Source organism: Geotrypetes seraphini, chromosome 8, assembly GCF_902459505.1.
Source record: "Geotrypetes seraphini chromosome 8, aGeoSer1.1, whole genome shotgun sequence".
Taxonomy (NCBI): Eukaryota; Metazoa; Chordata; class Amphibia; order Gymnophiona; family Dermophiidae; genus Geotrypetes; species Geotrypetes seraphini.
The window spans coordinates 83098656-83114750 of record NC_047091.1 but is presented as its reverse complement, the minus strand read 5'-3'; the positions used below and the strand labels follow the sequence as shown (position 1 = coordinate 83114750).

Here is a 16095-nt window from a genome sequence, read left to right as displayed (position 1 = left end):
TATTAACAAGTGGTAACAGGCACAAAGGCAACTCGGAAAAACATTAAGGAACAATGTAGTACTAACCTGCAGTGTGCAGCGAGTACCCGAAGAAAGGCCTTTGGTAATGTGCATACTCACAGAAACTCCCCACAATAACCGAGGCAGAAAGGAGCAGGCTACTCCAAACAACTGAGTGAATACAGAGAGGGCAGGCCGTATGGAATCCCCCAGGGACTAACAGAAAGAAGATTATCAACGGTATAAACCTAATCTTCCATTCTGTTATGTCCCTGGAGGATTCCATACGCTAGGTGACGTACCAAAACCATGTTAGCTAGGGAGGGACAGAAGAGCCTGCTCTCAAACCCAAGGTCCCAAAAAACAGCATCAGAACGTGCCACTACAACCACTCGGTAAAAGTATGAAGAGAGGACCAAATAGACGCCCTGCAAAGTTCAACAGGATGAAATACATGAGATTACACCTACAACGCAGCCATACTTCTTGTCAAGAGTGCTTTAAGTGAAATCGGTGGCTGCGTGCTGTGAGCAATTTAAGTCATGGAAATGGCCATTTGAATCCATCGAGCAATCGAGAACTTGGACGCCGGCCTGCCATGGCAAGGCGCAGCAGTTAGAACAAAAAAGGAAATCCAACAGCCTGAACTCATTAGTCCTCTCCAAATAATGAAGCAAGACCCTCTGAACATCCAATTTGCATAAGATCTGGTCTTTGTGCTCTGAACCTGTTGGATGAAAAGCAGGCAACCTAACCTCCTGGTTGACATGAAAGACCAAGACAACTGTCAGCAAGAAGGAAGGTACTGTACAGAGGAAAAACCCATGTCCATAATATGGAGAAAGGGTTACCTGCATGAAAGAGCATAAAGCTCCAAAATACACTATGCTGAGACAATGGTGACCAGAAAAAACATTTTGATCATTAGGTCCAGAAGAAATTCATCCTATAGTGGTTCAAAAGGGGTCTCACCAAGGCCCTGCAAAACAATGGTAAGATTCCACGAAGGGAAAGGAAGGATGCAGATGAACCTCCCTCTCCCCCCCCCCCCAATACACCCAGACACATCTGGAAGAGCAGTATGCAAACTAGCGCCTCTGCATGTTTGAAAACACAAAAGGCCTGCAACCGGAACTTTCATGGAGGCCACTGTCAGAATCTTGTCTAAACCCTCCTGAAGGAAAGCCACCTAATTCCTAGCACCCTACTGTGGGAAAGCCTTCCAGGCTTTGGCAGAAGAAGCCATAGGAGAGAGTTACTTTGAGTGCAATAACTACCTCCGAATAACCGCATATCATCAAGGCTGAGCACTCAAGAGCCATACCGTAAGACCAAATCGCCGTGGGATCTCCATGAACACTGGTCCCTGACTAAGAAGATATCAATGAAATAGGAGCTGGAACTCATCCCATTGGTATGATCAATCCAGAGCCACTAGAGACCCCAGACTGGGATGTATCACTGTACAGCGGATGACCCGACCGCAGAAGGAACATCATACAGGCACTTATAAGCCAGCCAGGGCCAAACCAAGGCATCTGGCCCCAGCTTCCTTGTAGGTTGTTGACTGAAAAGGTGCCTGGCCTTCAAAATCTCTACTGAAGCCAACAAGATCCTCTGGGGCAAATCTCAGCTCTTGAAAGATCAGACGAACGCCTCCTGTGAAAGGGACCATGCTCCTGAGACCAGGAACTGTTGGCCAAGAAAGACTGCTAGAACACTGTTGACTCCGTCCCCATGGGACACCGAGAAAGACAGAAGATGCACTTATGCCCAGTGGAACGCCACTGATCTTTCTAAGTCAAAAGAGAGAGAGAGAGAACACTAGAACTCCCTCGTGATGTGGGAGTGCGTGGTACAGTGGTTAGAGGTACAGCCCCAGCACCCAGGGGTTGTGAGTTCAAATCCCACACTTGGGCAAGTCACTTAATCCCCCAGTGCCCCAGGTACATTAGATAGTGTGTGAGCCCACCAGAACAGATAGGGAATAATGCTTCAGTACCTGAATAATTTATAATCCGTATAGAATTACAGGATATGCGGAATATAAATAATTAAATAATCATAATCATAATCATAATAATGTACATATGCCACTGCTGTGGCCTCAAAGAAACTTGAACCGCTGGTCTTTCTGCCGAAGCTCCAGACGATTGGTCAACCAACGTTGCAGACCAGGAATCCACTGTCCCTGAATGGAGCAAGCTCCGCAGTGAGCCCGTAACCTAACAGGCTAGTATCCATCATAAGAATCATCCACTCGGAAAACCAAATAAGCCAGCTCTGGCCAAGAGCCACCCCTTGAAGCCACCAGCTCAAATTGCTGCTAACTGGCTTCGACCAGAGCGGCATCTGAAGGGGGAAACTCAGCAGAGATCACCAAGACAGAAGGGACTCCCGTCAAGGGCACATGGGCACTCCAGTCCAGGGAATCGCCTCCAAGGAGGCTGCCTGAGACCCCAGAACCTGCAGACAAAACCAGGCAGACACAGCCAGATAGTCCAAGAGAATTCTGATCTGTTGACGAAGGTTTTGTCCACTGCCCCTGAGAAGGCACATACGTCCCCACTGCACCTTTGTACCCAACGAGAAGGAGCCATGATCACCCATTGTCCCAGGAAGGGTGGACTTGGACCCCCTGCTGGTGGAAAGCCGCCTCAACTACAAGCACTTTGATGAAAGTGCGGGAGCAGTCGTGAGGCCCAAGGTGCAGAAAGTGAAACTGGATTTGTTTACCAACTCTCAGGCTAAGGGGGATGGAGCATGTGCTCAGAAAAGTTGCAATATCCGGACTGCGGGTTAGGATTGAACACATTGCAAATGGAATCTTTAAGGGACATAACAGAATAGCGCTGTTTTTGTTCATCAGATGGGAGTCATCTCACAAGGGAGCAAAGTACAACAGGAGAGAGTTTCTAAAGGAGGGATTTCTCCAAAATGGAAAAGGAGCGCCCTAAGAGCGCAGAACACTGTGGTTACTTGATTGGTTCCATTCTATCGCTCATAGTATACACTAAAGCCTCCTAAATTTTTTTTTAATTTAAAAACTAAAAATTAACTGTAGAATATTGTGGGCTACAAGTTGGCTCACACATGCACTGTTCCTCAATATATACCATATATACTCAACTATAAGCTGAGATTTTGGGACCTTAAAAATAGGCCAAAAGTTTATTATCTTATAGTCGAGTCTGGTCCTCCTCCCTACCTCCAGAATGACCAGCATGTCTCTCCCATCTGCCCGCAGTGACCAGCATTTCTTCTTAATGGTACATCTGATGTTACCACTGACACCGAAGCACCGAAGTTGAGCAGTGAGTAGCCTTCAGCATACACACATGCTCAAGGCTTGTCAAGTTCTGTAGGCTCTGGGCATGCACAAATGCTCAAGGCCCCACACTGGCCCAGTTTCCAGTTTATGATGCTTCGGTGTCAGCAGTAGAATCAGAGGAAGCATGCAGGTGTACCGTTAAGAAGAAATGTTGGTCACTGCTGGTGGGCTAGGGGGGTGAGAGAAAGATGTGCCATCACCATGGAGGAGGCAGTGACAGAGGCAGTAAAAAGAAAGGAATTTATTTTTAAAGATCTAACATAAGCAGACTTATCACAATGCATTAAAAGTGATTTCTTCAACTCTGCTTACAATTACATACTTAAGTGAGAGTGCTAGTACAATGCCATACAGAGGATCTGGGTTTGATTTCCAAGCTATTGTACTGTAGATACAACATTGGCAGCCCCTCATGAGGAAACCCAGTGGCTAGATCTAGGTCCTATAGTTGCAGGTTCTGGAAACAGACCTGATGAGTGACTCCCTGCCAAGAGCGGCCAGTATAATGATTGAGCTAAGTGAGTGGAGAGATGGATATATAAAATGGGAATGAATAAAAATCTGTGCAGATGGACTATAGCACCCTGAGCTTTTATCTGACACTGAGGCTGCTTCAGATTTAGATGTAGAAGCCCCAAAGCGTAACACTACCCCTTCTTGGCCCTCTTATCTCCCTCTTCTCCCCCAAAAAATCACCCACCCATAAACCACCTTATGTATTGGACCATATTTCAAAAGCTGAGTGAATATTATGTGCCTTACAAAATGTAAGCCAAGTTTTCTAAAACGGTGGGGGGATATTATTCAGGTTCTTGTGGAAATACCAAGTCAATTTACAGAAAAAAACAGCATGAGTCTGTTGCCCTACAATGTGTGTGTCAGTATGGACAAGATCCGATGCTTAACTTGTGATGCTTACTGAAATCGTGTACAGATTCAGAGTGTAGCAATGAAAGTGGGCATTTTAGTACTCTGTATTGCTCAGTGAACAGTGAGGGTATGCAAGGCTTGGCCTTTGGAAACAATATTTGATTCCTTTAACTATAAAACAAGGATTGACTAAAAGCGGTACATCAAGACCTAAATTACATAGATAGAGTATTCAAGTTTCAGTCAGTCAATGAGTAGTAGCATTGATGCTAGCTGTTGCACAAGTGGAACATCTGTGTGCTCATTCTAAACAGATGAAATACACCATGCTATTTTCTCCACCATGGGAGAAGCAAGCAAGAGTCTTGTTTTAAGGCAGGAAAGAAAGTGTGTGGTTCCTCTTTTAGTTTCTAGTGCCACTATCTGACTTGTGATTTCCCAAATGTCCATCCACAATTTATATTCAAGTCAATCATTCCCACCTGCCCTCTTTGGGGGGATGTCTCGGCTTATATTTGGATGGGTTTATATTCAAGTATACACAGTATACAAAACATTTTGCCTTGGGACATGCCATCTCCAGCCTATTACCAAATCCCAGCTTGTGCGCAATCTATGAGTCTGCCAGGATTGCTGTAGGCTGTGTAGCAAGCAATGGGTTCTCACCGTGCTACAACAAGGAACTGGTCAATCTGACGGTCTGTAAGTGGGTTCTCTGGATTCCAAACCCGCATTTCCATCTTCTGTTGGTTTCTGTTGTCAGACTCCCCTAAACCAAGGAAGGAAATAAGAGACTAAGTACCAAGTCAAAAGGGCATCACACTGAGAGGTTAAGAACCAATAGAAAAGAATCCTAGCACACAGAGACAATATTTAAAGGTATACTGAATTTTATTTCATTTTTTAAAATGTATACCTCGCTTACTTCTAAGTGGTTTACAAATAAAAATACACATCTAAAGGTGCAGATAAAGTTCTAAGAATGGGCAATTCCATCACATACTGGGAGCAGAGGTCCAATCACACATGGATTTAAGACACGTGTCATGCCTTTCCCCTGTCCCTCACTCTTCTTCAGATCAGGGCTTCCCAGAATTTACCTTCCACCAGCCTCTCCGGGATATCCGCCTGATACTTAGAACCAACACGAATCTCTCCCTGATCAGCCAACAGTGTTTTCTGTACTGGATCAAACACCAGAGAGTAGAAAAAACAATCCTGAAAAAAAAAGAAGAAAAAATTAGACCAGTTCCAAAAGTACAACTTCAGCCTATCACAAAAGCAGTACCTTCACCTCAAATGATTCCCCCACCCCATATCCTCTCTAATAAAATGAGCCAGCCTGTCTACCGGACCTCCACTCACACTAACCAGAGTAATACTTCTCCCCCCTACTGAGCAAATTCTGCCCACCTAGGAACCATACCCCTCTTCCCACAGCACAGGTTTAGCCTTTCCCCAGGGATACACACTTACTGTCAGAATGGCTCCCTTGTCCATAAAGTAGAAAAACTATTACACCTAAGAAATAGAAAACAAAAACCCTTGAAAAAAAGAAATTATTCTGCCTTGTACCCAACCTTACAGCACCACCGGAAAAGGACATTTATGAACATAAGTCCCAACCAACAGCCCAAGACCTCACAGACTTCTTCCTCAATAAGATCAGAATAGTACAAACAGAAGTCAAAACAACATACCTCATCCCAGAACCTAGAAGCACCATTCCCAAAATACTCCAATGACCCTTTCACAGCGGACCAGATATGGAACGCCCTCACTCCACTAACAACATGTGTAACAGCGAGTCTTCTAAAGAAACTATCCGCCCGCAGCAATTCTCTCAACAACTGCCTCTCGCACCTATTAGCTATCACACCTGAAGTAATCATCACCTGGATCACCAAATTCCTAAGCAACTTTCTAAATCAAGGCCAACTCAAGGTCGAAATGGGCAAAATAGCTCTCACCAATACCAAAATTGCAAAATGCTGGCTTATCCATCCCCTCAAACTACAGACCTATAGCAGGTATCCCCATACTTACCAAGCTCCTAGAAACTCATGTATGTAAGCAACTTACATCCTACATGGAACAGTACTCCAACCTACATCCCTCTTAGTTTGGATTCCGACTGTAGCATAGCACTGAATTCCTTCTACCAAGTCTTACCACAAAAATCAAACAGATACTAAGCACAGGCCAACAAGCAGCCCCCCCTTCAATTTGACATCTCCATAGCCTTCGATTCTGTGAACCACCACCTTCTCCTAACGAAACTTACTGAAATTGGAATCACGGGCACAGTACTTAGTTGGTTTGATGAATTCCTAGAAAAGAGAGAATATCTTGTCCATTACCCCAGGATTCTCTTTTCTCCACAGTACTGTTCAACCTATTCATGCACTCTCTCCGTAACATTGTATTCATCAACAATGAAAGCACAGTTACTTACTGTAACATGTGTTATCCGGAGACAGGAGGCAGATATTCTTACATATGAGTGGCGTCATCCACAGAGCTCGGTATTAGCAGCATGAAAAGTGTACTGTCACTTTTAAGTTTTAAGAAACTTTGCGACTGCCCGCACCGCGCATGCATGAGTGCCTTCTCGCCCGACACCCAGTCATGATACCTCAGTTCCATAAGCAAACTAAGAAGCCAACCAGGGGAGGTGGATGGGTTGTGAGAATATCTGCCTGCTGTCTCCGGATAACACCTGTTATGGTAAGTAACTGTGCTTTATCCTAGGACAAACAGGCAGCATATTCTCACATATGGGACTCCCTAGCTTATTGGAACAGGATGGAAGGAGATTGGCCAAAGAAGTAAAGAAATTTTGTAGAAAACTACTTGGCCGAAGCAACCCTCCCTTATGGAAAAGATTCCAGACAAGAGAGGTGTATGAATAAGTAAACTGAGGACCAAGTGCTGCATTGCGGAATGTACTTATAGGAGAGGAACGTAAGAATGCAACTGAAGTCAGAATGGCGGAGAGCTTACATTATATATCAGAGATGCCCCGGGAGTATAGCCCAAACATAGCAAAAGAGATACAGACTGTAAAGTATGAGAAATAGATCTCCAGGGATAGGTAGAACTAATCTTTGAGAAATGAAGGGGATGAACCAGAGAAAAGAGGTTCTGTAGAGCACAGTTGTTTGTAAGAGAAAACCAAGGTTCTTTTGCAGTCCAAGGTTTGAAGAGCCATTTCTCCAGGGTGAGAATGAGGCTTAACAGAAAAAAATAGAAGCACCATGATGAAATGTCTATGTCACCTCCTGACCTCTGATGTCCAGATAAAATGGAGGGGTACAGAGAAACTACTGTACCATGGTGCAAAAATTACACGGCTCAAAAGAAGGAAGCAACCGAAGAGAGAACAAGTTGAGGATCCCAAAATCACTAGAGACCTGTGGAGATCGACAAGACCTATGCAAAGTTGGAAATCAAAAGATAAACAGTTTGTTCACCTTAAGTGAAGTCAAGAGCCGAGTAGGAGAGGGGTAGGAAATATTTCCAGAAAGCAGAGTGAAGTAGGATAAAGGCTTGATAATATAAAGAGCCTAGAACAGTAAAAATAATTTCCCCCACTTCTCATAGGGCTGCTGCAAGAAGGTTGTCTGAACACAGCTAAAAAACTCTGGAAGGATGAGAAAAAAACCCAGCGTCTGCTGAGGTCACCTCAAAAGGCACTAAAAGGTGAAAACAGACTTCCGACTCCTGAGAGAAAACTGTTGTGGTTGTCTGGCCCAGCAGGGCTACAAGAAGCATGGAGGCCAATTTCTGCTGAAGCTGAACTAGTGAATTGAGCAAGAGAGGAATTGTAGAAAACGTACAGAGGGATTAGTCTGTTCCATCCAGGAGAAAGGCTGTCATTACTAGACAATGAAGAGAAGATTGTCTAGAACAAAATGGTAATTTGTGATTGAAATATGTATATTGAGTACTTTCCTAGGGCCAAATATTCTCAGTCTGTTGACAGAGAGCCCGAGAACTAGAATCTCCGGCTGAGGTATATAGAATAGCGTAACTTTAGCGACTCAGCATGAAGGAGAAGTTGAGATGAAGTGCGCCCAAGCACAGAAATTATCTGTGTGTGTAAAGCAAAACTGAAAGAAATGTAAGAGACCTGTATGGAAAACCCAGTAGGAACAGGTTGTAATGTGCATACTAACTCCAGAACGCATAAGCGTGTAATTGTAGACTTTATAGAAGAGACCATCAGTCTAGAAACTATGACTGATATAAACTTGAGCAAAAAGAAAAAAAACATCCTAAAAAGGATATAGTGAGCTCCTCCTCCCTTATAGCCACTCCCAAACCTCCAGGCCTTTTAGAATCAAAAGGAGATGGAGTAAAAGTTCTGTGGCAAATGTTCCTTAGAGAACAGGTGTAGGGAAATTAGTTGAAGTAAATGAATGCCTTCTGGAAGATACTGTATAAACATTGATGGTACAGTGGAAGGTATGTTACGAGAGAAAAACTGGTTGATCCTGCTTTTAAATGAAAACAATGCAAAGATCTGATATAGCGGGAATCTAACTTATAAGCTCTAAACCCCTGTTAGATCTCATCAATGTCCTTAAAGCAAAGTATCCAAGCAACAGAAAAAAAAGAATCACCGTACAGGTTCTACACTCCACAGTGGAATCCTGAAGCAGTTGCAGCCTGAACGATGCATGCTGAAATAGATTTGGAGGAATCCAGCTTTACAGACTCTACACTCATGTTAGATTCCCCTCTTAGTGGAATGCAGTCCAGGCAATAGGAAAAAAAACACCTTACAGACTCTACACCCATAGTGGATTTTCCACAATGCAAGCTTGCTCAATGAAGTTCTTAGGAAACATGAGGTAGAAAAGCTACCAAAAATTAGACTCAAAGTAGAGTCCATGTCACAGACAACTGAGGGTTTTGTTTTTGGGGTTTTTTAGGCAGGCATGCTAAAAAGATAAACCTTCCATAAGGACTGAGAGAAGTCATAGGTCATTTGATAAGAGAGACAAACGTTGATGATATAGGGACAGCAAGCTCCGATTGAGCTGGAAGAATTGGGTAGAGTCCAACAACTTCTCCTGTTGAATCCTCCTGAATCAGTTGAAAGCCACTGGCAAATTTGCTGCTATTGGTGTTGCTGCCCAGAAACTGGAGTATATCTCCGATGTGAAGGAGGTTGTTTAGTTGATCTCCTCAAAGACGACGACTTAGACTGTGTTCTATTTAAAGTATTCCAAGTGTGCTCATGTTGAGCTAATTTTTGTGCAGCAACCTCGCCAAAAAGCTCTTTCTCTAGGCATGGGATATTGGCCAATCTATTTTGGAGATTGAAGTCTATTTTGGAGATTGAGTCTAAGCCAAGCTAGGCATCTCATAGCTACTGATATAGCAGACGCTCTGGAACACAGTTGAAAAGCATCAGTGTGATCTTGGAAGATATGTCACAGTCTGGGACATAGTATGAATAGTCCGCTGAAATTCCAGAAGATGCTCTGAAGGAATGTATTGCTCGAAACCGGTCAACCATTGAACATGTTGAAGATACAAAGACATGTAGCAGTGTAATTAAGGATTCTGATCAACAACATAGAGTTTTGATAAAGGCGACAGCCAATCTTGTCCATAGTACAGTCTTCGCGTCCCAGAGGCAATGAGGCATGAGCTCAGGTAGGAAAATATTTTTTAAGGGTTGATTCCACTAATAATGAATGATGAGGAAGTTGTGGACTATCAAATCTTGGAGTAGAGAAAATTCTGTAAAGCAAATTCATCATCCCTGGAGCAGTCTTGACAGTTAAAGACATCTCCCAATTTCTGAAAAGGATTTGGTTAAACAGTTCATGCAATGGCAATTTGAAGAGATCTTTGGAAGATCCACGAAAGTTCAATATATTTTGGAATTCAGCATTAAATGAGGCATCAATCTCCACTGAAAGAGACAAATCTTTGCACAATTGGTTAATATAAGTGACAAAGGAGAATTCTTCAGGAGAAAATCTTTTGGGGACAGCTGCACCAACAGACTCAGGTTCAGAGAGGGAAAACCCACACTCAGTGTCAGACTTTGATTCCAAGAAAACTTATGGGGAAAAAAAGTCTAGAAAAGTCCTGCAACATTTTCGGTACCGGTCTCATGAAGAGGCGGAAGTGGATTGATGACGTTCCTGTTGTCTCTTCGAAAGAGGAGGTCAACTAAAAGAGGAACTCCGATATCTTAGTCTGGAATGCCCCACAGAAGAAGAGGACTTACGGCCCGAAGAAGCAGTTTGAAGTCTCGAAGGGGAGCATTGTTGAGAAGAAGTAGAACTTCGATGCAAAGAAACATGGCTGGAAAAAGAGCGGTGTCAAGACATAGAACCATGACGCCTCATAGAAGATCCCTGAGCAGAATTTCAATGCTCCAATGGATCGGTGGTATTGGTACCTTGATGCCTCGCACTAGTATGATCAGGTTGGGCCGGTACTAAAGGAGCTGAGTGTAGGAGATGCATGCAATGCAACCTAAAAACAGTAGCAATCTCCCTGTGAAAGAATTCATCAAACTTCTCTAGAAAAGAGTGCACCAGTAGCGATTGCTCAACAGCCGGTACCGTCAGTGCAGCAGGTTGTTTCGGTATGAGTGACCTGGCAGAAGACGCACCGCATATGGGAGAAACAACTTGCAGCTTAGCAGAACGATGACGTCTTTTGGCCTGCATCAAGAGACTCGATGCCATTGAGGCCTGTGACACTTGCTGAACAGCTTGTACTAGTACTGAAGGCTCACCAGCTAGTACTATTGGTGCAGCAGGCTGTCTCTGAGAGGGTGACCTCGATGAGTATGCACACCTATGAGGAGAGACAACCTGCAGATCCTAAGATTGATGGCATTGATGTGTGGTCTGCATCAAGAGACTCAATGCTGTAAAGACCTGCAACGCTTGCTAGGAAGAAGATGGTTCAGAAACTGGCTTCCCCGATGCTAGGAGATTTCCCAATGTCGATGCCAATGTAGGAGTTTTCAAAGGCGACAGATTGGAAGTTTTTCTGATGTCCATAGTTGAGCCAAACAGCTTCTCCCATTGAATACGATGGCCTTTAATGGAATGCTTTTGCAAGGTGGAATACTTAACACAAAATTCAGTTTGGTGATCAGGGTCCAAACATTGAAGACACCAATTATGTGGGTCAGTTATGGAAATAGGCCTCTAGCACCTGCAGCACTTTTTAAATCCAATCATAGATTTCGACATGGGAAAAATCTCGTCGGCAAGATTTAATTCAATGGCGAACGAAGTCCTGCCAGGAAAGAACCCCAAGGCTGAAGCCTGAGGTTGAGCAAAAGAAATAAAGGTGGGAGAGGGAAAATATGATAGAGATGTTTAAATACCTATGTGATGTAAATGCGCATGAGTCAACTTTCTTTCATTTGAAAGGAAGCTTTGGAATGAGAGGGCATAGGATGAAGTTAAGAGGCGATAGGCTCAGGAGTAATCTAAGGAAATACTTTTATACAGAAAGGGTGGTAGATTCTTCCGGAAGAGGTGGTGGAGACAAGAGACTGTGTCTGAATTCAAGAAAGCCTTGGATAGGAACGTGGGATCTCTTAGATAGAGGAAGAAATAATGGTTACTGTGGATAGGCAGACTGACGGGCCATTTGGCCTTTATCTGCCATCATGTTTCTCTGTTTCTAACTAAATGTGTCAAAAAAATAGCTGATAACATTGACAAAATACAATCATGGGCCAAAATTAACAAACTTAAGCTGAACGCAACCAAAACCAAAATCCTCTGGTTCCAATAGCATTGTCCTGCTATCTGGAGATAAAATAGACATAGAAGAATCCTTCAAAGTTACAGGGAGGAAGACTTAGAAGCAATGTTAGGAAATTCTTCTTCACGGAGAGGGTGGTAGATACCTGGAATGCCCTCCCAAGGGAAGTGGTGGAGAAGAAAATGGTGATGGTATTAAAAAAAAAAGCATGGGATAAACACAGAAGATCTCTAATTTAGAAAACAAATTGTATAAATTTAAGAACTAAGGCCGGTATTGGATAGACCTGCACGGTCTGTGTTCCATATATGTTGATTCGGTGTAGGATGGGCTGGGATGAGTATCAGTGTGAACTCCACTAATATGGAAAAGGAGGATGTTACTGGCCAGACTTTACGGTAGATGTCCTGCAAACAACGGGATGGTTGGATAGGCTGGAGTGAGCTTGGATGACAACTTCAGCATTTGGAACCTAGGACAATACCAGACTTTACACTCTACCGCCCAGAAATATCAAAGAAGAGACAAGTTAATTTAATCATGTATTTTTAATAAGTATAACTTAGGGGCAGGCTGGATGGACCGTTCAGGTCTTTATCTGCCGTCATTTACTATGTTACTGGGTGTTATTACTGGACTCTACACTATCCTGTGAACCATGCATCTCAAATCTCTGAAAGAAAACCTTCTTTTCCATGAGACAGCTGAGACTCATAAGACATTACTTCCATGAACAACACCTTGCTATACTTGTACAAATGCTAATCTTGTCACAGCTTGATTACTGCAACTCCCTCTATGCAGCCATCAACACAATACTAATCCACAAACTACAACTAATCCAAAACACAGCAATCAGACTTATTTTCAAGCTAAAAAATATGGCCCAATCTCCACCTCTCTCAAACAATAGCATTGGTTACCCGTCACTACTCGAATAAACTTCAAAATCTCCTGTATAATCTTCCACATCCTACATGGAAACTCTGCCATGCCACTCATAAACCTATTCACTTTCTCATGGTCCACCTTGACCAGAAAACTTAATAAGCTCCTGATGAACTACCCCTCAACAAAAGACCTCAGATATAAACGTATTTTCAACACTATGTTTATGTATATCAGCACAAAGATATAGAACAACCTCCCAACAACCATCAGATCTGAACCGAACTATCTTACATTCCAAAAGAAACTAAAGACTTATCTCTTCAATACCATATTCACCACAGAAAACTGACATTTGAGCTTACAAAACACCTTGCAATCTCTATGACATTACACACACTGACATTCACATGACTTTGGACTATATGTTACCTCCACCTTTCTACCTTGTAGCACCATTCTCTAAACAGTACTAGTTTATCTCTTCTTGTATTGTACCATTCTGGTACTGTACTAAACTTGTAAGTTGCCTTGAACCTATTTAGGCAGAGAGCAACCCATAAATCCCAGACTAGATTAGAAATTCACTCTGCCCTAGAGTTCCATCCATAACTGAATGTTATCCAGTTTCAGAATGCACCCATGCCCTCAGTATTAGAGAATGACACAGGAACGGGGAGCAGTAGTAAACCGCAGTAAATCTGAGGCAATGAAAAAATTTTGGGGTGTATCACAATGGATGCAGTGGCAAAACTTTTTATCGCCTGCAGGAGCGGTAAAAAGCTACATTCCCATGATTAAAAGTAAGACAGCCTGTTAATCACTGAGCTAAGCCCTCTTACCTCCAGTGATGCTGGCGCTGCACTGGGCTTGCCTTGTCCTCTTGTACTTCCCCTCAACTTCTCCTGTAAAAGAGAACCTAATTGGTCTTGTCCTCCCCTTGCCTTCTCCAACTGATGCCACCACACACATTTAAAACCCCACGGCAACAAGTATTTTGTGGGGTGAGAATGGCTCAGGGACCTCGGCTATAGGGAATCTTCTTCTCGTGCCACCTCGAACCATGACTCAGCTCCTCCTCAAAGTCGAGCCAGCTGTGAAGTCCCAGATCCTAAAAATCTCCTGGCTGAGACGGTTTGCTGAAGTGGGTGCCGGACAAATCGAAGAACCTGATGCCCCACCAGATCTGGCCCAGGCTGAAGCAACAGCCCAGGTAATTCAGGAGCCACAGTGAACTTAGAACCTGATCCGATTCGTCTAAATCTGTCCCGCTGTGTCCAGCAAGACAAACACTATACCAAGTGGCCTACGCGGTGCTGGATAGACATTCACTCCAAGGCTCTAAACAGACTTCCCTGTCTGCCCAGGTCTGCCAAGAGATTTGGAGGTCACGGGGGCCAGACACGTGCTAACTCCTGTGGCCTTCAGTTTAATGACCTTAATCGCACTATTTGATGAGATTTCCTCCTCAGCTCAGGAATAGAAAAAACCCAGAGTGGCTCTGGATATTAATTTATTCCCTATGAGCTTGTCCAAATGTTTTTTGCTTCTTGTACCAACAGTGGTGAAAGTGAGACAGTACAACTTATCTACTATTATTATTATGCAGCGGTAGGCAGGGAGCAGGAATCGAGTGAGTGGGCAACGGCAGCAGCAAGCAGGCGGCAGAGATGAAGCAGGAGCCGACACGCTGTAAGTCTCATTCTTCTTCTCCTTTTTTTTAATATTAAAAAAACCACCTTAGGACCCACTTTCTCTTCTGCTTGTCTGCTTCTCCCCTTCCCTTAGTCACATTGGGTGGGGGGGGGGGGAAGAAGGAAAAGCAGGCAACCTTTAATTTAAAAAATGCCTCTTAATTAAAAAAAAACAACAAAAAAAAAACCCACAGCCTAGGGCCCACTTTCTCTTCTGCTTGCCTCCTTCTCCCCTTCTCCTCAGCCAATTTGGGTTGGGGGCAGGAGGAGAAACAGGCAAGCAGAAGAAAAGAAAGTAGGCCCTAGAGTTCTTTTTCTTTCAAATTAAAGGAGATAATTTTTTGCCAGTGTTGTTGGTGCTGCCATTGCGTCTGGGGAGTTGGAAGGAGTGGGGTTATTTTTGTAAAATATTAAACATAAATGCTTGCTTGTTGTATTCAGAATACTTTATTTTATTTGTTCCCTTTTATGTGATAATAAAAAAACAAATATATAAAATCATACCTGCTTGAGGCTTATATGGCTGGGGACAGACCTTGTGGGGATGGGGCAGGGATGGAGCTCACAAGGACAGGGACAAATCTTTTCCCCATGTCATTCTCTACTCAGTATCACACAACCCACGTTCAAACTGCACCCTCATCCATAAAGTGCCCCCACTAACCTCCTTCTCCAGATACTGGCCAAGAATATCTGTTTCATTCAGAAGCGTCACGCTGCACTTCCCCCTAAAGAAAGAATACAGAACATCAGGTAGTAAGCAAGCTAGAAGTATCATATAGAAAGGTGTTTCTAGGGACAGATCAGTATTCTCCATCCAAGTAAAGGCCAACTGAATTTCAGTTTTGGCACCAAAACTGGTCCAACAATTTCTGCCGAAAATGCCAGTGCATTTTTGGTTAAAATTGAAGCTCCCTCATTCCCCTGCTGTTACAGCCACAAACAGCCATCCCTAACTTCTGCCTGACACAGCCTCCTTTCTCCCACCCCACACAGCTTCCCTTCCCCCACCTACCACACACAGCCTCCCTTCAACACCTTCCCAGACCCACCAAATAGTCAAAATCACCCTCCCTCCCAGGCCTACCTTAGGCATTCTGGTAGTCTAGTGGCCTAACTGGGGCAAAATCGATTCAGAATTTTTTCTGCCACAGCTGCCTCTGACACTTAAAATGGCAGCCAAGTTGAGATGGAGCCAATATAGGCAGGAGTAATTTACAGTTGTTCAGCTAGGGCAAGAGTGACTGTGCATCATTCTTGCCCTGGTTGGGACACTAGACCACCAGAGCACCTAAGGTAGACCAGAAGTGGGGAGAAGATGATTGATGGGTGGCTCCAGAAGGAGGAAGGTAGGCTGTGTGTGGTGGCAGTGGCCTGGCCAGATTTGGTTTCAGTTGGGCTCTACATCAAAGCATAGCAGCAGGAAGATATCACGCACCGTATGTGGGTTGCAGGAAGTGACTCAAACTGGCGAGACAGGAATAGCTCACGGTGTTTCAGCTGGTGTCGTTGCTGTTCACTGACAGATGGTTGCTTTGAATCATCTTCAAACTCACC

General features: G+C 43.8%; 1 protein-coding gene across 2 annotated transcripts in view; it reads right to left on the bottom strand.

Annotated features, from left to right (window-relative positions):
* Positions 1–16095, bottom strand: part of MTA2 (metastasis associated 1 family member 2) — a 57473-nt gene that overhangs the window by 6172 nt on the left and 35206 nt on the right. For both annotated transcript variants that reach the window (XM_033954274.1, XM_033954275.1), the window contains exons 4-7: positions 15977–16094; positions 15203–15266; positions 5302–5419; positions 4868–4970 (exon numbers count right to left, since the gene is read on the bottom strand). In XM_033954274.1, the coding sequence (XP_033810165.1) occupies positions 4868–4970; positions 5302–5419; positions 15203–15266; positions 15977–16094 (403 nt within the window). The remainder of the gene's footprint in view (positions 1–4867; positions 4971–5301; positions 5420–15202; positions 15267–15976; position 16095) is intronic.